The sequence below is a fragment of the Arachis ipaensis genome, chromosome B3, assembly GCF_059453495.1.
Source record: "Arachis ipaensis isolate K30076 ecotype BB chromosome B3, ASM5945349v1, whole genome shotgun sequence".
In the NCBI taxonomy this organism is placed as follows: Eukaryota; Viridiplantae; Streptophyta; class Magnoliopsida; order Fabales; family Fabaceae; genus Arachis; species Arachis ipaensis.
In genome coordinates this window covers 144,863,090-144,889,048 of record NC_142438.1, presented here as the reverse complement: position 1 = coordinate 144,889,048, position 25,959 = coordinate 144,863,090, and the positions used below count along the sequence as shown (strand labels likewise).

General features: G+C 35.4%; 4 protein-coding genes and 1 non-coding gene across 5 annotated transcripts; 3 read left to right on the top strand and 2 right to left on the bottom strand.

The window, feature by feature from the left end:
• The first annotated feature begins 722 nt into the window (after positions 1 to 722).
• On the top strand, positions 723 to 3,346 carry LOC107631478 (uncharacterized). The gene is made up of 8 exons (XM_088506576.1): positions 723 to 1,050; positions 1,152 to 1,324; positions 1,553 to 1,646; positions 1,798 to 1,909; positions 2,018 to 2,106; positions 2,425 to 2,510; positions 2,657 to 2,721; positions 2,857 to 3,346. The coding sequence occupies exons 1-8, from the start codon at positions 799 to 801 to the stop codon at positions 2,961 to 2,963; spliced, it is 978 nt and encodes a 325-aa protein (XP_088362702.1). The 5' UTR covers positions 723 to 798; the 3' UTR covers positions 2,964 to 3,346.
• Positions 3,347 to 5,471: 2,125 nt separating this feature from the next.
• Positions 5,472 to 5,543, top strand: TRNAG-UCC (transfer RNA glycine (anticodon UCC)). The gene has a single exon. It is a non-coding gene; the product is annotated as a tRNA-Gly (tRNA).
• A 223-nt stretch (positions 5,544 to 5,766) lies between these two features.
• Positions 5,767 to 7,870, bottom strand: MSRA5 (Peptide methionine sulfoxide reductase family protein). The gene is made up of 4 exons (XM_016334938.3): positions 7,427 to 7,870; positions 6,831 to 6,943; positions 6,586 to 6,730; positions 5,767 to 6,189 (listed from the first exon to the last, which is right to left on the bottom strand). The coding sequence occupies exons 1-4, from the start codon at positions 7,697 to 7,699 to the stop codon at positions 5,992 to 5,994; spliced, it is 729 nt and encodes a 242-aa protein (XP_016190424.1). The 5' UTR covers positions 7,700 to 7,870; the 3' UTR covers positions 5,767 to 5,991.
• Positions 7,871 to 15,586: 7,716 nt separating this feature from the next.
• On the top strand, positions 15,587 to 20,142 carry LOC107631481 (cellulose synthase A catalytic subunit 4 [UDP-forming]-like). Its single transcript, XM_088508083.1, has 12 exons — positions 15,587 to 15,697; positions 15,793 to 15,997; positions 16,074 to 16,192; positions 16,386 to 16,452; positions 16,545 to 16,698; positions 16,781 to 17,393; positions 17,514 to 17,651; positions 17,748 to 17,873; positions 17,975 to 18,187; positions 18,292 to 18,804; positions 18,906 to 19,256; positions 19,343 to 20,142. Exons 1-12 carry the CDS (start codon positions 15,641 to 15,643, stop codon positions 19,922 to 19,924), a joined length of 3,138 nt encoding a protein of 1,045 aa, XP_088364209.1. The 5' UTR covers positions 15,587 to 15,640; the 3' UTR covers positions 19,925 to 20,142.
• Positions 20,143 to 21,297: 1,155 nt separating this feature from the next.
• Positions 21,298 to 23,994, bottom strand: LYM2 (lysm domain GPI-anchored protein 2 precursor). Its single transcript, XM_016334939.3, is given in 5 exon segments — positions 21,298 to 21,532; positions 21,639 to 21,716; positions 21,719 to 21,837; positions 21,951 to 22,071; positions 22,942 to 23,994. Coding segments are annotated over 5 exon segments (1,110 nt in total). The 5' UTR covers positions 23,609 to 23,994; the 3' UTR covers positions 21,298 to 21,407.
• Between the last annotated feature and the right edge of the window lie 1,965 nt (positions 23,995 to 25,959).

Here is a 25,959-nt window from a genome sequence, read left to right as displayed (position 1 = left end):
TAAAATTCAAATTTTGATTTTATATTAAAAAAAAAATAATTCTCAAAAATAAATACCAGGATAATGAATTATATATGCTATTTAAAATATTTAGGCTCAATTTTATCGAAATGGAATCTATACGTGTGCTTTTCTTGGATATGGAAGCATGGGGGACTAGACGTATATGTGGGACAGCTTTTTGTCAGTTTCACAGAGAAGAACTTGGACCGTGCGTTTTCTTTGTTTATAAATTTTGCCTATCAAATCACACGGTCCGATTTGTATGCTAATGAGAAATAAAATTTGGGGTGCTATAAATCGGACCCTCCATGTTACCTTAACGTGGTTTTTTAATATGCAATGTAGTACAAGTCGCATGGTCCGAGTTCCATGCTTTGATTTTGAAAAGAACTCGGACCCTCCGTTTTGAGTACAGATAGAAATTGTTTTGGTGAACTGAGAGCTGAAATCACATGGTGAATGAAATCGGACTGTCCGTGTGGGTGGTGTCAACTCGCAGGATCCGAGTTGTTCCCTCCTAACACCACAAACATGTTAAGCACACCCCTTCCCCATAATGGAGTCCAGCACGTACTCTAGCGCCATATGTAAATTAAAAAGTGAAATATTTACATGATGTTTTATATATTAAAAAAATTCGTACTCTTATTGTGTAAATTTGTACTCTATTAAATATTTTGTCTTACATAAGTTATAATTTTCCCAATCAATCATATAATAAAAACAAAATGATAAATAAAATGGTGCCGCTTTTCAAAACAAATAGAGACCAAAGGAAGCCTCATCTTCGTTAAGATGGGAACAATGGCGTGTCTCACTTTCACTTCCTGTATTGGGTTCCTCGATTCAATCCAACTCTCTCGCTCACCTTCTGCAAAGTTGACATCTTTTTCGGTATCTAAAGCAACCTATTTGCGGGTTTCACAAGATGCATTCTCACCCACTCAAGAATCACACTCTAATTCTAACCCTGTAATTGGAAACCATGACTTGCTCATTGTGGGTCCTGGGGTTCTTGGTCGTTTGGTAGCTCAGAATTGGAGAGAGGTATCTTTTATACTGTTGTGATCTAACTTGTTCGATGGCATTGCTATTTGTCACTCACTAATCAATGCATTCTAATTGTTTGTATATATGCTTCTGAGAAGGAAAACCCGAGTTGTCAAGTTTATGGACAAACAATGACTAGTGATCATCACAAAGACTTGATTCAATTGGGGATTAACCCCTCCTTGAATTGGACAGAAGGTACCCACAAGTTTTCAAATATAATTTATTGTGCTCCACCTTCCCGGACCCCAGACTATGCGGGTAATGTTAGGTGAGAAATCTTAAGAGTTGATTCCATCATTTTGTATTTGGTAATTAAAGGTCAAAGGGTATAACACTCGGTTATGATCAACTTGAATGTTCCAAGATTGCTTCATTTATATAACTTAGTTATTGGTAACCCTGTGAAAAGTGAAATTTACTTGGCAATAGAAAAATTTGTCCATGTAGTAGTTGTATTCTTATGCACTCATGTTGCCATGGATTGCCAACTAATCAGGCTAGCTGCATTAAGCTGGAATCGTGAAGGTTCTTTTGTATTTACATCAAGCTCTGCTCCATACAATTGTAATGATAACGGATCATGTAATGAGGTGGGTTGCAAATGCGAACTGTCTTTTTTATTTTTTATCCTGTTACTTACCATAAGATACTGGTTTCTTGATCTACTGTGTAATAAACTTGCAAATTGTTTGAATTGCTTCAAGGTTTGTTGATTTATGCTAAAGAGATATACTTCTTTAGGATTCTCCAGTTGTGCCAATTGGGAGGAGCCCTAGAGTTGATGTCCTCCTTAAAGCTGAAAACGTGGTACTAGAATCTGGTGGTTGTGTTCTAAGATTAGCAGGGCTTTATATATCCTTTTATTAGATTGAATTTATCCCAAATTAAAGATTTTCCTTTTAAATTTATCTAATCATTGCTGTGATGTTTTTATCTCAATGCAACCTTGACCAATTACACAAAGCAGATAGAGGTGCGCACAACTATTATTTAGAAAAGGGCGTTGTTGATAGTCGTCCTGATCACATCCTGAATCTTATACATTACGAGGTCAGAATGCCATTACATCTTAACTCATTTTTTGTATTTGGTTTCCCAATATTTTTAGTGATTTCTGCTTCATATTACTGAAGGATTGAAGTTTATTCTGTAAGTGATTTTCAATATTTGATACTTTGAGTTGTCAAAGATTCAAGTTGAGCTTGATCATCCCATGCTTCTAAGAATTAACAGAAAAAGTGCTACTGGAACTGTTTCTTCTATAATATTTTTATCCTATCCTTTGCTTCCTTTGATGTATTTGTGGTTATTATGATGATGGAGATAATATGATCTTCACTTTGAGTTTTGAACATGCTTCCACACCAGGATGCAGCTTCCCTTGCAGTTGCAATTTTGAAGAAGAATCCTCGTGGAAAGATTTTCTTGGGTTGCGATAATCACCCGTTATCTAGGTTAGATGCTTCCTCCTTAGCTCGTCAAATGGCATGCATTCTGATTATTGGATTGTTCATGCACTATTACTGATGCATTTCTACGAGATTTTTTGCTTTCTATTTTTCGTTGAGAGCATTCTCTCACACTGGTCATACATTTGCAGGCAAGAAATGATGGATCTAGTCAATGCAAGTGGGAAGTTCAGTAAAAAGTTTGATAAATTTACTGGTGAGTTCTCCCACTTTTGATGTTGAAACTTAATTAACCCAGAATCTATGATCATTACTATGTTGTGAGTTGAGAGTCATTCATATTTCTGCTCTTATCAGCATTAATAATATATATTTATGTATGCCTATGCAGGAACTAACGACCCTCTAGGTAAGAGATTAAACAATACAAGAACCTGCCACGAAGTTGGGTGGGAACCAAAGTACTCTAGCTTTGCTCATTTTCTTGATACCATGTGACAGATTCTTTAGAATGTGTTTGAGTTTTGATTTTGGAGAAAACAGAAGAGAAGAAAGGTCTGAAGAGTAAATTCTTCCGCCCAAATCAAACCAATTTATATTAACAATGTTTATTATTATCTAAAGCAACAGTGGAAAGTTTTCATGCATATGTCTAAACTCTGGTAGTATGCAAACCTTCCCAATTCTTCACTTTCGATGCTGTGTGTATTATGTATAGGATGCTGATCAGTTGTTGAATTGTTTTAAGAGTTAGTTATTTTATCATTTTCGCAATGCATGTTGTAGTACATGCAACAAGTTTGTGCTCATTCATGTCAAAGGAAAAAAGGAAAGCTGTACATTTTTGGAACTATATCTAAATAAATTATTTATTACTTTTTTATTAATGCAACAAAGAGAGAAAATAAAACAGAAGGTAATTTAATAGCTAGAAGAAAAGGTACAAAAAAAAAAAAAGGATGGAAAGGTATATATTGGATTTAGCAACCGCACTCTACAATTGATTTACAATGACATTATAGATTTATAGTATTATTTTTATACAAGTAATTAAATTTAGAGTAAACTATTATTTCTATCCATAAAAGTTGAAGTCGCTGACATATCTATCCATCGAAGACGAAAATTTCCATTTGTACCCATAAAAAATGGCTTTTGCAAGTAAAAATATCCAAACTCTAAAAAATTAAATGAAATTCTTAAACTACCCTTCTCTTCAGTCTCCACTGCAACTATCATCGTCTTCCCCCCTCTTCCTTTTCACTCCTTCCTAGACCAAAATCTGTTCCAGAGAGCTAGCTTTCCCCTTTTCTCTTCTCTCTCTATTACATGCTATTCTTCTCTCTGGTGGCGTCGTTGTCATCCTGGCCTTGCGTCTCATCTTTCCGGTCTCAAGGGAAGACCACTGTTGAGTGGTGGTAGCATAGCCACGATCAGAAGTTCGCGTTGGAACCAACGGATCCGAGATCTTCGCCCTTCCCCATTACTACTCCATCAAGGTAAATAGAACTTGTTTTCGCCTTATTTGCTTCGCTTCTCCTTCACGACGGCATTGTTGCTGGCCGTTCGTCGCGCGACCCTGGTGTTCAAAGGGGTTTTATTGTCGGCTTCTTCAGCCGAGTCTATTTCGCGCCACCCACAACCGCCTTCGTCCAGAGAGCTTGATTCTGCATCCAGGGAGGTTGGTACCAGATCCTGGAGTTTTTGTTTTTGAATGTTTTGAATGGATGTTGAGTAGTAGAAATTTTGAATTAGAAAATGTCTTGAGTTTATAGCGAGAAAGAGTAGATCTGGCAGGGACTAAGTTGGCGGCAACAATCTGGGGGAGTTGGAGATCACTGGAGGTGGCTGAGCCAGTTGAGGGTGGCGTGCGAGGGAGGATGAAGGAGGTGATTATGGTGAGTGAGGCTGCGTCTGTGATTGAGAGAAGGGAGCGCCAAGAGAGCGGAGACTGCGTAGAGGAAGGTTGTCTAGGAAGCTTGTGGATTTTGGATGGTGACAGTGATGGTGGTAGTTGGCGATGAGAGTGGTGATGAAGAAGAATTTGGGTAGTGGTAGAATTTGATATTAGAAAAGTGGTGGTGAAGATAAGGGTAATTTAGAGATTTTAAGTGATTTTTTAGTGTTTGAATAATTTTGTTGTGCAGAACCCATATTTCATGGGTACATATGGTAATTTTCTTCTTTTATGAGTAGATATGTTAGCGTAGGGATGAGCACGAGTCGGTTTGGTTTGGATTTAAGGTGAAATTAGAATCGAACCAATTGAATGGTAATTGGCTTGATTTGGTTTGGATTTACGTTTTTTGTGTACCCGAACCAAACCAAACCGATTAAAAACGGATTGGTTTGGTTCGAGTAATTGGGTACCCGATAAAACAGAAATTCATAAAAAAAATAAAAAAATGAAATTTTTATCTTAAAAATTCTGTAAGTACAATAAACATGTAATATTAATAGAAATAATCCAAACATATTAAACACCAAATACATTAAAATCCAAACATATTAAATACTAAAGACATTAAAATCCAAATATATTAAAAGGCATATATGTATTTTAAATTTTTATTTTTTATTTAATTAATATATAGTCGAGTCTACGGGTTGGTTCGGTTTCCGCACCCCCAAAACCGTTATCCGAACCAATTAGTAGAGATAGTTATTGGTTTGGTTCGGGTTAGACCCGATTACTCGTTGGTTTCAAAACCAATTTAATTGGTTCGGGTTCGGACGACTAATCGGGTACTCGCGACCCATGCTCACCCCTGTGTCAGCGTTTTCAACTTTTGTGAGTAGAAATGGTAGTTTATTCTTAAATTTAACAGGGAATAGGACAAAAATATCAATTTTCTAATAAGATGGGTCATGGGACTGTAAATTGACTAAATTCTAATTTTTTAGAAGCAAACGTTATTTTTTAATTGGTCAAAAAAAATAGTTTTGAAGTTAACTTTGCAACTTGAAAGTTAATATTAACATTTTAAGATCCTGCTTAGAAAACAAGCGTTTGTAGTCCAACGGTTAGGATAATTGCCTTCCAAGCAATAGACCCGGGTTCGACTCCCGGCAAACGCAAAGTTTGGAAACTTACATGTTCAGGTACATCATTAGGATTCATACGGGTTGATTGCTAATCGGAATAATATAACCATCTATTTTTTCATTTTGTACTATGTACTATTTTTTTTACTAAGTTGCTAAGCACTCGTAATGTAAAATTTTACACCGCCAATCAATTAATTACTAAAAATTTACTACATTAACTGTTAATACTTAAAAAAAATTGCCCAAAAAATACAGAAAGAATCATAACTCAATTTAAGAATTTCAACGGGGACATATAGACCATGTAATAAACCAAAATATCATTAAAACATTATCCGATTACTTCTATTATGAGCCATACCATATATCATATCGGGGGAAAAATGGTTTCTTTAGTACAATAATTACAAGGGCGCCATATGCTTTCTTCTTTTTCAACTCAAGAATAAGGATCTGAGCAACTCTGCCAAAATAGCAGCTACAATTCCCTCAAAATAGGCCAACCCTTTTTTATGATATCATTGATCTTTGCATCAATATGCCTTTGGATATCTGGAGGGCATAGCTCAGCTACATATCCATTCAATTTTGTTGCCAGTGTTGACTTCTCAAGCTCCTCTTGAGGCAGGTTCCCAATTAGCTGAAGAAGGAAGGGATTTTGCTTCAGTTCAAATTTCTGCGTATTTAGAACACAACATGGAATGTCAGTGATTTCAAATGCAACACAATTTTCTAAGGCAGTTTCTCTTTAGGTGCTACTAAAAGTGAACTCACTGAAATTGTTTGATCGAAGAAAAGAAAAATGAGCTTAAAATTTCCAACTCATAACTACTTATGCTAGCATGTTATTACAATTATGTAGATGAATTGATGCATTACTGCTCAAACTTTATAAATATAACTCTCATACGTGGCTGAGCTTCTCTGACAAGAAACACTATGTCACTATATGGATTGAGTTCCGAAATCTAGCATGCATCTAATAGAAAACCCCCTTTTTTTCTAACTATTTTTCAGAACCACCAATTAAACTTTGGAAGTATGGATAAACAATAATTCTGACATCCATAACCTGGTGCTCAGGCTCAGCAGGATAAAATGGTCCAAGCTGAAGAATTTGAGTAGTCACAATGCTGCTTCTTGACCTGGTTTGTTCTTGTTCTTTGCTCAGTGCGGCCATTCTTGATTCTTCAGTTCCATTACAAAAAATGATGGATCTGCAAGATCGCAAGAGAGCACAATACTTAGCAATTGGCATGGGGTTTGATATGTAAGATCATTACATGCAATTGCAAACAGCAGCAATAGTTCTCCTACCTGTACTGATTGCCGACATCGGGACCCTGGCCATACACTTGCCTGGGGTCATGGTTTGACCAAAAGACATCCAGGAGTTCCCTAAAGCCAATCAGCCGTGGATCATATTCGACCTGTATTAGAACAGCAAAAAACATGGCAGCAAAGTTCAATAAAAGCATCCAAGTAGCTACATTTGGATACTACATAACATGGATAGTTCTAGTTTCTACATGGTAAAAAACAAATCAATCTATCTGATCAATGCTGTGAAAAATGGATAAGGAGGTGTGGAAAAAAAGCTAAATTGACTATGGAGGGTTTGAAGGGCTCCTTGAATTGCCCTCGGTTAAATGATTCTGAGTCAATTCACCATTGGAATTTATGCATCCAAGGATGGGGATCACTAAATTGTCCCTAGAGTGTTCTTTCTTCTAAGTGAATTCTTCTTTGGAACTTATTATCAAACCCTAAGACATGGATTCTACCACAAGAAAGCCACAATTCAGGATTGTTATCTATTGAAAGTTATAATTGATGAAATGAGGTTCTTTCATGAACATCAAATTCAAACTATGATTCGAAATTGTATGAGCAGAGAAACAAAAAAGGCGGACCTGAACGGACTCGGCGTGGTCAGCCAAGCTTCTATATTCGGGATTGGGCTTGGAGCCGCCGGCGTAGCCTGCGGTGGTTCGGACAACGCCGGGGAGGCAACCAAAAACGGCTTCGGATCTCCAGAAGCTTCCGAGAGCGAAGACGGCAGTCTTGAGGCGTTCGGGGGCGTCGCTGTCGGGCTTATGGATCCGATCTGGGAACCTAATGCAGAGAGCTCTATCGATTGCAAATGCAGCGAGGATCATCAGATTCAAAATGCGGAAAAGTGACATCTTGCAGTTCTACAGCTGCGGCATAGGACGGAGGTGCACTAACACTTCAATGGTTCCTTCAAGGCAAGATTAAATCTTGAGTTTCGATCGCTGCCTGCAACTTATCAATCAATTCAAAGATTAATTCTTGATGGCCACTCTCAAACTCAACACACAATAAATATTTTGATTAATTTTACAAGTTGATCCAATTAAACTTATGTTTTAAATAATTATTTTGATAATAAATTAAAAATTAATTATTTTTAATGGCATAATATATGGTTAAATATTTATATAAAATTATGTTACATGTTTAATACATGAAAATTAAATTCATACAAAAATAAAAAAATTAAATGTAGTTGAATTTAGATATTTTTACATAAATTGTAAATTATTAAATTGAATGTGATTAGTAATATTGTTGACCAAATGGCTGAAATGGTTAGATATTTTATGTAATTTATGTATCTCGTTAATAAATTCTTTGATTTAATTTAAAATTTTTAATTCTTGAATCACAGAGCTAGATGAAATTAAGGTGTGTTTTTTTGTTGTTATTGTCATGTGATCAGAATTGGGGATCCAAATTTTATAAAGTTTATGACGAAGAGTCGTGTTCTTTCCATCAAAGAACAGACCAACTGCCAATATAATTAATGAATAATTACAACACCACCCAAACTAATTTCTATATTAACAAATTGGATCACAATTAGAATAAAATTCTAACATTCTCCCACTTGGTCCAACATTTGTTACGTATAGTTTGCAATTACATACTATATTTAAACAATTAAGACAAATTACACGAATCATAGCGGTAGGTTCTCATTAGTCGAGTATTACCTTCTATGTATTATAATGTAACATTTCCTAATTGAATAAACTCTTTATGTGGTATTTTGTAGGAATAAGCCCAATGCTTATCCTAGGTTCTTCACTGAATTTTATTTGTCATTCTCAATCATGTATGCGCATATATACTAACCAAATGAGAAACAAACAATAATACGAATTTTATATCCAAATATGTCATATGATATAACATAAGTCATGTAAGTGACGTTATAGAACATAAACCCATACTAATTACATGATCCTTAAACAATCCTGGTGGCATGCCTTTTGTCAAAGGATCAGCTATCATCTGTTTAGTACTAATATGCTCTATCTGTACCTCATTAGACCTAACTCGGTCTTTAATGGCTAAGTACTTAATATCGATGTGCTTATTTCGACTACTACTTCTATTATTCTTAGCCATAAATATAGCAGCTAAATTGTCACAATATATTCTCAATGGCCTAGAGATACAATCCATAATCTTAAGCCCAGAGATGAAATTTTTTAACCAAACACCTTGTGATGTAGCCTCAAAACAAGCAATAAACTCGGCTTCTATGGTAGAAGTGGCTATAAGTGATTGTTTTGCACTCTTCCAAGATACTGCTCCATCAGCAAGCATGAAGATGAATCCTGACGTTGACTTCCTAGAATCAACACATCCTGCCAAGTCTAAATCTGAGTATCCAATAATTTTCAAATTGTCGGTTCGTCTACATGTAAGCATGAAGTCCTTGGTCCCTTAAAGGTACCTTAAGACCTTCTTTGTAACTCTCCAATGGATAATTCCTAGATTACTTTGATATCTTCTTAACATGCTAACAGCAAAAGCAATGTCAGGTCTTGTACAGACCTGAGCATACATTAGGCTTTCAACGGCTGAAGTATAAGGAATATTTTGCATCTGTCTCTTTTCAAGTTCATTTTTGGGACATTGATCTAAACAGAATTTGTCACATTTCACAATAGGTGCAACACTTGGTGAACAATTTTTCATTTTAAACCTCTCAAGAACTTTATTAATATAGGCTTCTTGAGATAAACCTAAAATTTCTTTATGTTTATCTCTATAAATCTTTATGCCAATGACATAAGATGCATTATCCATATCTTTTATATCAAAATGTCTATAGAGAAATTGTTTCACTTCATGTAACAACCCTAAATCATTTGTTGCAAGCAAAATATCATCTACATATAAGATGAAAAATATGATCTTACTCCCACTAATCTTGTGATATATACATTGATCAGAATTATTCTCAATGAACCTAAATGAAGAAATCACATTGTGAAACTTCAAATACCACTGTCGGAAAGCCTGCTTTAGACCATACATTCCTCTCTTAAGCTTGCAAACTAACTCCTTACCAGCACTTGAGATAAACTCTTCGGGTTGTCTCATATAGACCTCTTCTTCCAAATCTCCATTAAGGAATGCCGTTTTCACATCCATTTGATGCAATTCCATGTCAAAATGTGCTACCAATGCCATAATGATGCGAAAAGAGTCTTTCTTTGAAACAGGAGAAAAGGTTTTCCTGTAGTCAACTCCTTTCCTTTGAGTAAATCCTTTGGCAACAAGTCGAGCCTTGTAGCGCTCAATATTACCTGATGAATCCTTCTTGGTCTTAAAGACCCATTTACAGTCAATGGCCTTTTCTCCATCAAGCAATTATACAAGATCCCAAACTTGGTTATCCGCCATAGAATTCATTTCATCCTTCATAGCATCTAGCCAGAAATTGGAATTACGACTTTTCATTACTTATGAAAATGTCGTTGGGTCATTTTCATCACAAACATCATAGTCAGACTCAGCAAGATACACTACATGGTCACTAGAAATTGTAGGCTTTCTTATTCTTATTTATGTTCTTAATGTTGCATCATCAACCTCTTGTAAAGGTGGTGGCATAACAGGTTCTTCCTCTTCTTGAAGTTGCTCTTGAGCAATATGTTCTTGAACAACATTTTCATTATGAAGAGTTTGATCCTCCACCATATGATCTATTTGAACATTATCTTCATGATGTGAAATATTAGTAATATGTTATTCTACATTGACCCTATCTGTATGGGCATTGTATTGAACAATCACTCTTGTACATGGAGATGTTTGACAAACATTCTCAACAACTTTAAGAGGATGATTTCTCCCACTTTTCACATCATGCTCTAAAAACCTTACATTTCTAAATTCAACTATTTTACTTGAATGGGAGGGACAATAAAATCTGTAACCCTTAGACTTTTCTGCATAGCCGATAAAATAGGCACTTATCGTCCTTGGGTCCAACTTTCTTTCTTGTGGATTATAAACCCGAACTTCATCAGGACAACCCCAAATGCGTATATGATTCAAACTAGGTTTTTAACCTTTCCATAGCTCAAATGGCGTTTTAGAAACTGCCTTTGTTGGAATTCTATTTAATATATACACGGCTGTTTTAAGGGATTCACTCCACAAGGATAAAGAAAGATTGGAGTTGCTAAGCATACTTCTCACTATATCCAGCAATATCCTATTTCTTCTTTCAACTACACCATTTTGATCTGGTGTGACAGGCATGGAGTATTGTGCCACAATACCATGCTTTTGAAGATACTTTGCAAATGGACCAGGTACTTGTCCACTTCCAGTATATCTCCCGTAGAATTCTCCACCTCTATCTGATCTCATGATCTTAATTTGCTTTCCACATTGTTTCTCTACTTCAGCTTTATAAACTTTAAAAGCGTCCAATGCCTCATATTTATTATGAAGCATATAGAAATACATATATCGTGAATAATCATCAATAAAGGAGATGAAGTATTTCTGACCACTTAACGACATATCAGGACAACATATGTCAGTGTGAATTATTTCTAATATGTCAGAACTCCTCTTAGCACCTTTTTGAGACTTTTTGGTTTGCTTTTCCTTAATGCAATCCAAAAACCCATCACTTACTAATTTTTTCATTCTCTCAATGGAGATGTGTCCCAACCTTCGATGCCACAACATGGAGAATTTTTCATTCATACCATTATCATACATAACCATAAACCAGATGGAACATTATTAGTTAAATGGACTTTAAAGAAATCACCAATTAAAGTACCACGTCCAATAATATTAGAATTTTTAATAATGTCAACAGAATCATCATAACAATTTATACATAATCCTTGTTTTACAAGCTTGGATAAAGAAATAAAATTTTTAGAAAAATCTGGAATATAAAATTTTTTTTCTAAATCTAAAATACAACCAGTACTTAATACAAACCTAAATGTTCCAATAGCTTCCACACGTGAATGCATCCGATTGCCTATATAGATGCTCAGTTCACTTCTTATCGGTTTCCTTTTCCTTATGAAACCCTACATGGTATTTGAAATATGAATTTCAGCACTAGAATCAATCCACCAAGTGTCATGACATATTTCAACAAAATTAGATTCAAATCACAATGAAGGGATAAGATTACAAAGGTTAGTACCTTTCTTTTCAAGCTAAACTTTAAATAATTTTGGGCACTCCTTCATGTGTCCTTTCTTTTTACAAAAGAAACACCGTGCACCTTCTTTCTTCATAGGATGGGATACAATACCCTTTCCTTTCTTCTTATGAGCTTGCTTTTTACTACCCTCATTTGTCACTAATAGTGCACTTTCACCAAGTTCTTGAATTAGCCTTCCTTCCTCTTGCATATACATCACCAGTAATTTGTTAATGGACCATTTTTTCTTATGTGTGTTATAAAAAATCTTAAATGGTCCGTACTGGACAGGAAGAGAATTTAGAATAAGATGCACCAGAAATGAGTTAGAGATCTCAATCTCTAAAGCTTTCAGTTGTGCTACAATGTCTTTCAACCTCATGATATGTTCATTAGGGTTCTTGTAAGTGCCTCATGGATGATAATTGTGCCATTAGAGTGCTTGCAAATGCCTTACTAAAAGACTTAAACTGTTCATCAATAACCTTCATGTAATCCTTGACATTCTTGCAATCACGAATTGAACATCGAGTACTAGTTGAGATACGAGACTTAATGAATATCATACTTAAATGGTTGGATTTCTCCCACCGTTCGTATAATGCTACGTCGACTTGAGAACTAGCATCAGTAGGTGCCGGAGGCTCTTCCCTACGAAGAGCATAGTCAAGGTCTGCACACCCTAAGTGAAAGAGAATCTTATCTTTCCATTCTTTATAGTTGTCACTACTTAATAAATGAACTTCAGATACAATTTCAGATATCATTATTGCTGCAAATAATAAATCATGCTAACATTACTCAACTTTAAATAGGCACATCAAAATTCATAACATATGATAATACATGCCAATGCAAGTCATATTAAAATAAATATGAATCATAGTGTCATTAAAATCTACCTGTGGGCAAAGATTTTAACACACATAATATTCACTATATTAACTAAGGTATTGAAACTAAAAAATAAAATATTACTTTTTAATACCTGTAGGCTAATTAAGAAGTAAAAAATATTTTCTATTTCAACCTAATTATATGTGAATAACATAATAAATTCTTGTGGGTAAGTTCATTATATAATTCAAAATAATTACAAATATATCATATTAATATTTATGTGATTTCTTTAAATATAATTATTATCAAGAATGTTGTGGCTATTACTCAATAAATCATATATTAATCACAATATAATATGCAGCGGAAGAATTTATATTGCATGCAAATATAATCATCAAATAAATAAATTCAGTAATATGAATAATATCAAAGTGGAGATGATCTAGTAGACAAATATTTTGACAATATTTAGAAGATCCAAGTTCTTTCTGTCTTCTTTCTTCCAACGTCTTCCCTTTCTTCTTCTCTCCTTTTTTTTATATTCAAGAATAAGAAAACTTATAGAAATCATGGAAAATTATACTATTATAAAAAATCCTTCTGACTTCTTATGGTGTATCAATTTCAATTTCAATGGTTTCTTTTTTACTTATTCTAAAATTCATATTATACATTTTTCTTTGAAAACAATTTATCAAAATAATGCACAGTAATTAAATTTTAAAATGGCAAGGTAGAGACAATTTTGCTCTGATACCACATGTTAGATATTTTATAAAACCAGTAATTTACGTACCTCCCGCCATTGCCAATAAATTCTTTGATTTAATTTGGAACTTCCAATTCTTGAATCACAGAGCCAGATGGAATCAAGGTGTATTTTTTTGTTGTTATTGTCGTGTGATTAGAATTGAAAACCCAAATTTTATAAAGTTTATGATGAAGAGTCGTGTTCTTTCCATCAAAGAACAGACCAACTACCAATATAATTAATGAATAATTACAACACTACCCAAATTAATTTCTAAATTAATAAATTGGACTACAATTAGAATAAAATTATAACAGAAATTACCCATGTATGATGGCTGCCATGAGCAAAAATAATTGAATTTTAGAGAAATTAAATTAGCCAGTTCAATTTAAGCTTTTAATAATTTAAAAGATTTCACTTCACTAAATTGTATGTATGTTTTTTCACGTTTTAAAAAATTTAAAAATTACAAATCACTAAATTGTATGGTCTAAATTCAATATCTTCAATTAAAAAAGTAACTACAAAATACACTTTTTAAATTATTTTTTTGCAAAATAATCCTACTATTAGTGTAAAACACAAAAAATATCAATATTTTTAAAATTCTCATGTTAGTCTCCAATATATAAAAAATTCAGCCTACAAGTTGTTTGAGATAAAATTCTAATGCAGAGTTATATTAATTATTTTTATCATTTTTGGTCTGAGTTTGAATTAGGCTTGACCAGGGCTCAATATTTCAATTTGATATGCCTATAATTAGGTCTTTATACTTTTTTTTTTTCAATTAGGTCCTTACACGATATCAGATTTTGTAAGTAAGTTCTTATCGTGACAAAAATATTAAAATTAACATAATATTATGTTAATTCTATCGTTTTTGTCATACAAAATTTGATATGGTATAGAGACTCAATCGAAAAGAAAAAAATATAAAAACCAAATTTTTAATTGGATAAAAAGTATAGAAAAGAATAATTGAATTTTTTTTTTACCCAGTATCGAAGAGTTTGAACTAAGATTTTCAGATTGATAGGATAGAGTATTCGTACATCAGAAAAAAATTTTAAATATGTAAATTTATCCTCGAAAAAGAAAAAAATGGAATGAATTGATTGCAAATTATTAAAAGATTTTATGATTTCTGCTTCCTCTAAAGAAGAACTTAATTGTCGGAAAAATGGAATTTCCATGACAATGACAAAACCCTCTGATATTATTTGAGAATACAAATTCTTGTTAGAGCCTAATATTACAAATGTATTCGCATTACTGCTTTGAACCCTTACGCCAAGGCCTCAATCTCGGATTTTCGAACATGCTTAAATTTTCTTACCGAACAACAAATGAGAATGAGTGGAATTTTTGTTAAATTTCCAGCCCAATTAGGCCCATTTAGTGGCAAAATCTTAGTTAAAAAACATATTGAAATGTCAGTCATGGCCCTGGCATAAATCTGTGCGCTTAGTTATTTAGGTTAGCTGAAACTTTTGCCAGAATTTTCGTTTCAGCACCGATATATTTCAATAAAAAATGAGAGCATAATGAGAGTAGTGCATTGACTCACAAGTTACTAAATGTAGAACATGTGATGCTATATAAATTCCCATAATTGATCTGTGTGTGAACTGCACCCTTTCACCTACAAATAAATATGATGCGTCCGTTTTTGGTATTTTGAAGTAAGCGATGTGGGGACAATGACATTATAACAAAGCTTGTGCGAAAAAGTGCAATGCGTATCTTGTTGATGCATCATATGATATCAGAGTAAGACAACTAGAAATGAAATGTGGTCTCCTTTGAGACCAAGCAATAACAGAAAAACAAACACCCAAACTAACAAACATGGACCTTCACTTACGTTACGTCTCTTAGACTCAAACGAATCCAATGACTTCCCAACTCACAGTTTGGTAGACTACTACTCACTCTTGTATTCATTCATGTCTTCTACTATGATGTCTTAACTACCCCATTTCTTTCTTATTTATATCACTACACAACCCTTCATCTCATTACACCATGGCTTCCTTCACAATTGGTCCTCATCATCGCCATTTGTCACATGACTCTGATGAGGTATTGCGCTCTGCTTGCTTCTTCAAACAATGCTTATACATTTTCTTTATTATGAACTACTACTCTCTTGCACTTACACCGGTATTGAATGGCAGGTTCGCCCTCCTACTCGACAATCTGCTTCATCGAAAGTACAATGCCGAGTTTGTGGTGATGAGATTGGAAATAAGGAAGATGGAGGGTTATTTGTGGCATGTTATGTGTGTGGCTTCCCTGTTTGTCGACCCTGCTATGAGTATGAGAGAAGTGAAGGCACACAGTGCTGTCCTCAGTGCAACACTCGCTATAAGCGTCACAAAGGTTGGTTTTGCTTACATTCTATTATTAGATCACTTTTATATTACTTGATTATGTGACTTGCTTTGCTTCACTGCAGGATCTCCTAGAGTAGTAGGAGATGAAGAGGAGAACTTTGATGCAGATGATTTTGATGATGAATTTCAGATTAAGACTGGCCATGATCATGATCATGATCATGATGATGTTAATCATGCGGTAATGCATGCCTTTGATCATATTAAAAGATCATGCATGAGAATATTAATATGGCATGTTGCAGCATGGAATGCAGAAATTTTATTGATATTATTTTCCAAATGAGATTTCACTCAAATGAGTTAGCATTACCAATTAATTGAATACAAGTAATCAAAAAAGGAGGCTAAGGGGCTCTTTGTGATTTCAACAGGAAGATAAAGACAAGAAGGAACAGCAGTGGCATCCCAATGCTCAAGCTTTTTCTTCAGCAGGAAGTGGTAATCATTTTCATCGTTTAAAAAAATGTTGTTCTTACCAGATTTCTCTTCAATCTGTATATGATTTTATAAGTTGGTTTACTATTCTTTAGTTACCGGTAAAGACATTGAAGGGGACAAAGAATTCTACAGCAATGCAGAGTGGGAAGAAAGGGTAGAGAAATGGAAAGCCAGACAAGAAAAGAAAGGCCTCCTAAACAAAGAAGAAGGGAAAGACGATCAAGATGAAGAAGAAGATGAGTACCTGTAAGTGTTCATTCTCTTACCCTTGAAATTGCATTCTTATGAAAACGTGATATGCATCAAATGAGACAAAATTACATCACAGTTTGGCTGAAGCTAGACAACCATTGTGGCGTAAAGTTCCAATATCTTCAAGCCTGATCAACCCATACCGGATAGTGATTGTGATGAGGCTGGTGATTCTGGCTTTCTTCTTGCACTTCCGCATCATGACTCCAGCACATGACGCTTTCCCACTGTGGTTAACATCTGTGATATGTGAGATATGGTTTGCATTCTCATGGATCCTTGACCAGTTCCCTAAATGGTTCCCCATCACGCGCGAGACTTACTTGGACCGCTTGTCCATAAGGTTCGAGCGCGAAGGGGAACCAAACAAGCTTTCCCCTGTTGATGTCTTTGTCAGTACTGTGGACCCTTTGAAGGAACCTCCAATCATAACAGCCAACACCGTCCTTTCCATCCTCTCCGTCGATTACCCGGTCGAAAAGGTTTCCTGCTATGTATCAGATGATGGTGCTTCTATGCTTCTCTTTGACACACTTTCGGAAACCTCTGAGTTTGCAAGAAGATGGGTTCCATTTTGCAAGAAGTATAATATTGAGCCAAGAGCTCCTGAGTTCTATTTCTCTCAGAAAATCGATTACTTGAAAGACAAGGTACATCCTATGTTTGTCAAGGAACGCAGGGCCATGAAGGTATATATGCTATTTATTTATTCATTCATTTTTTCAATGTTATTTTGTCAGTGTTCAACTGTTCATTGGGAGTTTGAGACTCATAGAAGCTGTTCTTTTTTGTTGTTTACTAAATTGCAGAGAGAATATGAAGAATTTAAAGTGAAGATTAATGCTTTGGTGGCAAAGGCTCAGAAGAAACCAGAGGAAGGTTGGGTAATGCAGGATGGAACACCATGGCCTGGGAATAACACTCGTGATCATCCAGGAATGATTCAGGTTCACCTTTTGCTTCTTCCTCTTGTCATTAAGAACATAATATCTTATAAACAATCGTACAAGAACCACCATGATTCAAAGAAATGTTTAATGTAGGTGTACTTGGGAAGTGCTGGTGCACTTGACGTGGAAGGCAAGGAACTGCCGCGACTTGTGTATATTTCGCGTGAAAAACGTCCTGGCTATCAACATCACAAAAAAGCTGGTGCCATGAATGCTTTGGTAAGTACAAAAACTTGTGATTGATGGTGATTAATCCATTCAAGCAAGGCTAATAGGATGATGAAATATCTGTTTCTTTCTTGGTGTTTATCCTTAAAAAGGTTCGAGTTTCTGCTGTGCTTACAAATGCACCTTTCATGTTGAATTTGGATTGTGACCACTACATAAACAATAGCAAGGCTATAAGAGAAGCTATGTGCTTCTTAATGGATCCTCAGCTTGGGAAGAAGCTCTGCTATGTCCAATTCCCACAAAGGTTCGATGGTATTGATCGACATGATAGATATGCCAATCGCAACATTGTATTCTTCGATGTAAGTGGTGCTACACATTCTAAACTCTTCATTAACGAAAATGTGTAAAGATTAAATTTCATTAAGTTCTAATGCTTGTCTTCAAATGTTTGATTTCATAACAGATCAATATGAAAGGCCTAGATGGGATCCAAGGTCCAGTGTATGTTGGTACTGGAACTGTTTTCAATAGGCAGGCATTGTACGGATATGATCCACCAGTGTCCGAGAAAAGGCCAAAGATGACGTGTGATTGTTGGCCTTCCTGGTGCTGCTGCTGTTGTGGTGGTTCAAGGAAATCAAAGTCAAAGAAGAAATCAGGTGGAGGAGGTCTTTTCAGTAAATTGTACAAGAAGAAAAAGATGAAGGGGAAGAACTATGTTAGAAAAGGGTCTGAGCTGATGTTTGATCTTGAAGAGATTGAAGAAGGGCTTGAAGGCTTTGATGAGCTAGAGAAATCATCTCTAATGTCTCAGAAACAGTTTGAGAAGCGATTCGGGCAGTCGCCTGTTTTCATTGCTTCCACTTTGATGGAGAATGGTGGACTTCCTGAAGGCACTAATTCTCAAAATCTTATAAAGGAGGCCATTCATGTTATAAGTTGTGGTTATGAAGACAAAACCGAATGGGGAAAAGAGGTAATCCTACTATTCAGTATACGAGACAATGAGTACACAAGCCATTCCTCTTTTGTACTTAAAATCTTTAAGTTTGTACTTAACTTATCAAGTCCTTGCAGATTGGGTGGATTTATGGCTCAGTGACAGAAGATATCTTAACAGGGTTCAAAATGCACTGTAGAGGGTGGAAATCAGTGTACTGCATGCCAAAGAGACCAGCTTTCAAGGGATCTGCACCAATAAATCTATCAGATAGGTTGCACCAAGTTTTGAGATGGGCTCTTGGTTCTGTTGAAATTTGCCTTAGTCGCCATTGTCCCCTGTGGTATGGCTATGGAGGAAAGCTTAAGTGGCTAGAAAGGATGGCTTATACCAACACCATAGTATATCCATTCACTTCCATTCCTCTCCTTGCATATTGCATACTACCAGCTGTGTGTCTTCTTACTGGAAAATTCATCATTCCCACCGTGAGTACATAATTTGTTTTAGATTTCTTGCAACACAAGTTATGCTAGTTGTTACTGATTTACAGGTTTTGAATTGGTTTGTGCAGTTGACAAACCTTGCTAGTGTTTGGTTCATGGCTCTATTTATATCCATCATCCTAACCGGTGTCCTTGAGCTTCGGTGGAGCGGAGTTAGCATCGAAGATTGGTGGCGAAACGAGCAATTTTGGGTGATTGGAGGAGTTTCGGCACACCTTTTTGCTGTGTTCCAAGGCCTCCTGAAAGTTCTTGGAGGAGTAGACACCAACTTCACAGTTACAGCAAAAGCAGCAGATGATACTGAGTTCGGAGAGTTATACCTTTTCAAGTGGACAACACTTCTGATCCCACCAACCACCCTCATAATATTGAACATGGTTGGGGTTGTGGCTGGTGTCTCTGATGCCATTAACAATGGATATGGCACATGGGGACCTTTATTTGGGAAGCTATTCTTTGCATTTTGGGTTATTGTTCACTTATATCCTTTCCTAAAGGGTCTCATGGGAAAGCAAAACAGGACTCCAACCATTGTGGTTTTATGGTCAATTCTGCTAGCATCCATTTTCTCATTGATTTGGGTGAGGATCGATCCATTCTTGCCTAAGCAAACTGGTCCAATACTCAAGCAGTGTGGAGTTGAATGCTAATTAAGCAACTGCACCACTGGCTGCAGGGGTTCATCTATTCATTTGATATGATGCAAATGTATCTTTTTTGTTTTCTTATTATTATATAGTTAATTGAGGCTTTAATTTGTCTCTCTCAGAAGAGTTTATCAAGAGTATATGTATAGGCTTAAAATGCAAATGTGGCTATACTTGGAAACTTTGAATGGACCATACACCAAACCAGATACATGTACTTCGTGAAACTATTACAAACTTCTCTTTTTCTCTCTCTCTTAAAAATTATGTCTAAATATATAGTATATTAAAAGTTTAAAACATACTGAACAAGTACTATTTAAGCTATTACATAAACTAATTCCTTAGCTTGTTCTTGTTGCCAACTTGATTTTTATTTAATTTGTTGGTCACATTTCATCGTCAATTATGGGTACTTCTCTACTGTATAGCCAACAAATAATGCTTAAGTTATTACTATTGTTGTCATTATTATAACCTTAGAAGGAATCCTAGTTCAGCAAGGACATGAGACCTTCATATTCAGTTGCTTTCTTGGGCAGCACTCAAATGTTGGCGGTGACAAAGGCGAGAAGGACTTCTCCGGGATGACGGGATACGGGATCACCATTGATCTCACCAGCAATTATAACGCGGTCACATATGTCGTGATTTTCTCAGCAGCCGTTGGTGTTGTTCTGAGAGGCCAAGACAACATTCTAACCGGGGTGCATTGCTATAACAAAGCATCATCTTTTGGTGGTGTGGGGACCTTGATGAATGGGTTGTTTCTTGGTGATGCTAATGTTTTGTTGATCAAGTTGTAGTTGATCGGAACAATGTGAATGGAGCAAATTGGGTGGCTCATTTTTCAACGGTTGTGGTGTTTCCTAATCGGATCAGTCATTTTCAATATTCGTTCAGTCGTTCTATGCACAGGAGGAGCCTAATGCGGTTGTTACTTGTGGAGAGTGATAAAGAAACTAAAGGGTTGGTGTCATTCATTGTTGAACAATATAGAAACAAACATGCTAGAGGGTCATTGCATACTCATTTACTTATTAATTAACCATACCATTCATTATGTAGAATTTACTGGTAAACTTTTTTTTTCCTTGTAATAATAATGTAATCCCTAGATAGGGATGGAAACAGTATGCAAAATAGTATGTAGCCGCCACAATAGTGACGTAGTGCTGAGGCAGCTTGTGCGTGTACAAGTTGGCTCAGTCAGTCCCCACTCTGTATATATATCTCAATTCCACGTTCGCAATTGGATATATATGTGGTGAGTCTGTGTGAATTCAATGAGATTACAATTTTAGACTAATAGTCAGCAATTTAGCTTTTGAGTCTTTGATGAATCATGAAGGGGGTGAATAAAGTGAGTCACACACTAGTTATTATAAATTTATAATCACTCTTATTTTCTTCTTTCAAACATGATACTGTTACAAAAAACAAAAATTTAAAAAGAAGAAAAGTGGGTGGAGGGTATTTTATTTTACTACAAAAGACACAGAGCAAGGAGGATGAAGTGGAGAACAATGATAAGACCGAAGGTAGTCCTTGACGCTCCTGATCCTGAACCACCTGGTCCTACTGAACCGCCACTGGGTGCAGGTGCCGGTGCTGTTTTTCGACAACAATCACAAACAAACAAACAAACAAACAGTACCATTGTCATTCACCACATGCATACCATACACAAAAAGAATCCTATATAGAATGCACTAACCAGGACAAGTGGACTCATTAGCAAGAATGGTATTGATTCTTTTGGAGCTATAACCCGCATAGGCACAGAAGGTGCGGTGCATGGATCATCTGAAGCAGATGTCAAGTTGCCAATTGTCAGGTTCCCTGTGCATTTCATGGAGGGGCATACCGACCACTTTCCCCCTGTTGGTTTAAGCTGCGATGGCTCGCATTGCAATCTATACTTAAATTAAAGTATTAAACCCACATCACACAACTCATTAATTAATTGATATATTTTCATTGCATTCTTGGTACGATCAAATTAATCACAAATCAAAAAGGTACTTACACATAGTTGTTGCTGGAGTCGCATTTGCATTTTACGCATTCGTTGGCAGTGTAGACGTAAGTGGAGTTTGAAACCAGCAGAGGGTAGTCCATGGAATTGTTTTTAACACTTGTGGAACAAGCTGCCACAACATACATCGTTATCATTCACAATTTTATAATCCATGTCACTAGAATAATTCTCAACTATATTCTCTCATCGTGATTCCTTAATCTTGCTTACAAAACTGGCAAAAGGAAAAAAAAAAAAAGTGGTGCCATATTCTACTCGTAGTCTAACATCTCCATTATTGCATTCACAAAACTGAAGAATTAAATATAAAAAAAAAAGTCATTTCTTTCTTTATCAGTGAGAGGCATCTAACAGTAGATTAGCTAGGAATAGTTCAAACAATTATTTATTTATGGAGAAGAATAATTGCAAGCGGACACATCTATTTTTTAAGAGTGATGACTAATGTGAAGTTGTCTTAGTATAAATTTGATAATTAAAAATCATTAAATAATAATTTAATTAAATATATTAAATTATTTAATAATTCTTACCTAACAAATGAGAAGTCGTTTTGAGGTGAGACAAGCTATTCAAAAGTTAATAGAAATTTCAAGAAAATAGGTTTTCAAACGGTTATTGAAAGTAATTATTCATCTCCATAGTATTTCAACAAATTAGCTTTGGTTTCTTTACAAAGAAAGTGAATATATATAGCTGGATGCAGCACACAATATTGTAAACTTCCGTTGACTTTATTTACCAAAGTGGGTGTGATTCCACATAGCACATTCAAAAAAAATCAAGATAACATTTTTTTCCTTTTAAAATTTTTATAATTGATAATTCTCAAACCGATAATGATTAATGAAGGAGGGCGACGGTGTACTCCGCGTCTCTCTGCCTATCCTATAAGGCTATAATGATTAAATTTTCTTTGGCGAATTTAATTTTACAAACAAAAAATTATAAAAAAAAAATAGAAGGGAAAATGAAATACCTTTGAGAGGGACATCGATAACCTGCTGAGCCTGAAGCTTCTTAGGGTCATCAATACCGTTGAGACTAAGAATGATCTGTTCAGTGGTACCAAACTCCTGTGCAATCCCCTCCACGGAGCTTCCAAGTGGAACTATGTAAGCATAGTGCACCACACTGCTCCCTCCAACACTATCACAGCTACAAGGCAACGGTATCCAAATGGAATCCCCAGCGATGATCTTATTGGGGTCAGAGATATTATTAGCCTTCTGGATCTGCTGAAACGTCACCACGCCCGCGAACACTGTCCTTGCTATGTAGTCCAAGCCATCACCAGGCTTGATTTTGTACAACGGCACGTGGTTCGACAGCCCCGTTCCGTTACTGCACTTGCACGGAAACGGAATCCTAACTACCTGCTTGGGCGCCACGCTGTAACTGCCTGACGCGTTTTCCGGGATCGTGTTGGCATTTGCGCCCAATAGGTCCGGGAGGTGCTTCACGTTGAACAGCTTCTGGATGTCTCGGAGCGTGGTCGCATTCTGGCTAAAGTAGTCGATTAGAGCTCGACACGTGGCGTTCGTGCTGCTGCTGCACTTGAAGTTTGCCTCTGGCTGAGCCCGGGCCGTCAGGAAGCCCGTCAACACGAGGGTGAATGTGGTGAGCCAAAGAGCCGATTTGCCCATTTTGATATTGTGTATGTTGGGGGAAGATCAGATAATTGGTGTGGGCTTTTTGTAAGTTGATTGGTTTTAATTTATTTATATAGGGACCCTCACTTGCCTGGCTGGCTGCTGTGTGGTCTAAGTGTGAAATTGAGGTTGTGTCTTGGTTTGAACATGGAATAATAATTTTATTTGAAGATTGAACCGTTGACTTTGACTCTGACTGTGCAGGAAGAACTTGTTATGCGGGTTGCATACTAAGCGACTCCGAGACACTCTCACATGGAGTGTATGGTACTCCTCTCCATAGTTTTGAAAATTATGATCTGACTTGCTAATTATGCTGGGAAGGGAAAAGAGAGTTGGAACAAGAGTTTAGCGTGTTGTGTTTGTTGCATTACAGTTTCTGAGAAAACCTTGGATTCTGTGGAATATACTTAGTGGTTGAAGCAGAAAAGGGTTAAGCAGTTAAGTGCGGCTCAGATACGCCTTCATGGATCATGACCAAGAAAGAGCGAAAAGGAGAAAACAGAAAAGGTCGTGTGGAACGGAACAAGTATGAAAAGTCTCACCTCGCTTTTTATACCCTAATGCTTTTATATTAGAAATAAGAAATGTTCATCACTACTTGAAATTCACAGGAATAACCAATATTAATAACCAATATTAGTGAAATTTATTATTTACATCTTCGAAATTTAAAATTTTTTTAGAGAATAAAATATTCTTTTATTATTTATTTTATAAATAAAATAAAAAATAAAAAATTTAAAAATTTAAAATTTAAAAAATTCAAATTCATAGCATTGTATAACTTTTTGGGTTTATTTTTTTTACTTTGAGAGTTAGAAAAGAAAACGACATCAGGCACATGTATTCTTATTCTATTGAAAAGAATTCGTGAATACAATAATACATATTTTGCGGGATTGTATATCAGCAATACCACCAACATAAGTAATAGAAATGTTAATCTAACATGGAGCTTCACATAGATATAAAGAACGCTTGGAACCACGAGTAGACATTGGACATTAAAGCTGCATGGAAAATTATTAAATACTCGGTATATAGTAAAAGGTATCCAATATGAAATCAACGTTCAACGTTTTCTTTCTCTTAATCTCTTGTCTTAGGTTTTCATTCTGGTCTCCATTTTTATTTTGGGCGGGTAAAATCATTTGTTATCCTTATATGGGTTCTAGCTAGGTCCCAAGTATCGATAAATTATTGTTTCCTTTTGGGCCTGATATGGCCCAGTTTAGACAAGAGTTTTTCTTTTTGTCAACATCTCTCATTCTTATGCACATGTCATTGTTGGCCATCGTTGGGTCAAAAGATATGTAAATCCTGAATTTGATCTAGAACTTATCTGTATTGAAAAGTCTAAATTTCATTTTTTACTTTTTTTTTTCATGATTTTTTTCAAGCAGATTAAAAATTAATCTGATTTAAAAGTTTGTTGTTGACAAATGAATTACATCACCAAAAAAAAGACAAATGAATTCCTTACTTTATTCTTTGACCATGCACTCCATTGAGGCTTTGAATAAACTTTTATGGAAATACTAACCGAAAAATATATATGATGAGAAATACAATTGAAAATTGTTTTAAATATTTAGATCTAATTTCAATTTTGTCTCAATATGATTAGTGGACTTAGAAATAATAGAAAATAGAAATATCACAAGAAGGGAACATCACAATTCACACAATACAAGAAGATAGTGATATTGAATTGCCTTATCTAGTTTAGAATTCAAACGTGATAAATTCAATAATGGTTTCCACCTTTACAATAATATATTTTGGCAGATTAATATTGTTGAAAATAGTATACTGTTTCTTAAGGGAATTTTGAGTGTACAGTGTCATAAATAAAAGAAATTAAAAGGAAAGAAACGTTTGAGAATTGAGATGGTCCACATTCCACAAGAAGCGGCATCTCCACGCCGCGCCTTTACTGGAAAGTGGAAAGAAACATAGCATTAGCAACAACATTGCTTTTCGTGGCGAAAGAGAGATAACTACGCTAGTGGATTAAATCATTGACGATGACTTCCACCACATCAAACTCCTGTATAAATTAGTAATAGATTATGGACAAATTTTGTATTTTTCTCAATTAATATGAATATCCAAGTATAAAAACATGTTTAAAATATAGTTACTTGGCATGTAGCTTTTACTTGATAACTACGATTCATTTGGTATATTGAATCCTGGACTACCCTTTTTCTTTTTAGGACATTAAGCATGTATTGATGTAGCAGGTGTATGTATATCTAAATAACAAATTCTTATGACAAAAGTAGAGTTTATCAACATCCAATAAATAATAGAACATCGTTTTCACTTTTCACGCACTA

Bases quoted from the DNA above. Each gene is read 5' to 3' on its own strand.
- LOC107631478 (XM_088506576.1), top strand. From the start codon at position 799: ATGGGAACAATGGCGTGTCTCACTTTCACTTCCTGTATTGGGTTCCTC. The intron at 1,051-1,151 runs GTATCTTTTATA...GCTTCTGAGAAG, and splicing joins TAGCTCAGAATTGGAGAGAG to GAAAACCCGAGTTGTCAAGT. The intron at 2,107-2,424 runs GTCAGAATGCCA...CTTCCACACCAG, and splicing joins TGAATCTTATACATTACGAG to GATGCAGCTTCCCTTGCAGT.
- MSRA5 (XM_016334938.3), bottom strand. From the start codon at position 7,699: ATGTCACTTTTCCGCATTTTGAATCTGATGATCCTCGCTGCATTTGCA. The intron at 6,944-7,426 runs GTCCGCCTTTTT...GTTCTAATACAG, and splicing joins ACCACGCCGAGTCCGTTCAG to GTCGAATATGATCCACGGCT. The intron at 6,190-6,585 runs GTTATGGATGTC...CTAAATACGCAG, and splicing joins CTGCTGAGCCTGAGCACCAG to AAATTTGAACTGAAGCAAAA.
- LOC107631481 (XM_088508083.1), top strand. From the start codon at position 15,641: ATGGCTTCCTTCACAATTGGTCCTCATCATCGCCATTTGTCACATGAC. The intron at 15,698-15,792 runs GTATTGCGCTCT...ATTGAATGGCAG, and splicing joins TGTCACATGACTCTGATGAG to GTTCGCCCTCCTACTCGACA. The intron at 16,193-16,385 runs GTAATGCATGCC...TGATTTCAACAG, and splicing joins ATGATGATGTTAATCATGCG to GAAGATAAAGACAAGAAGGA.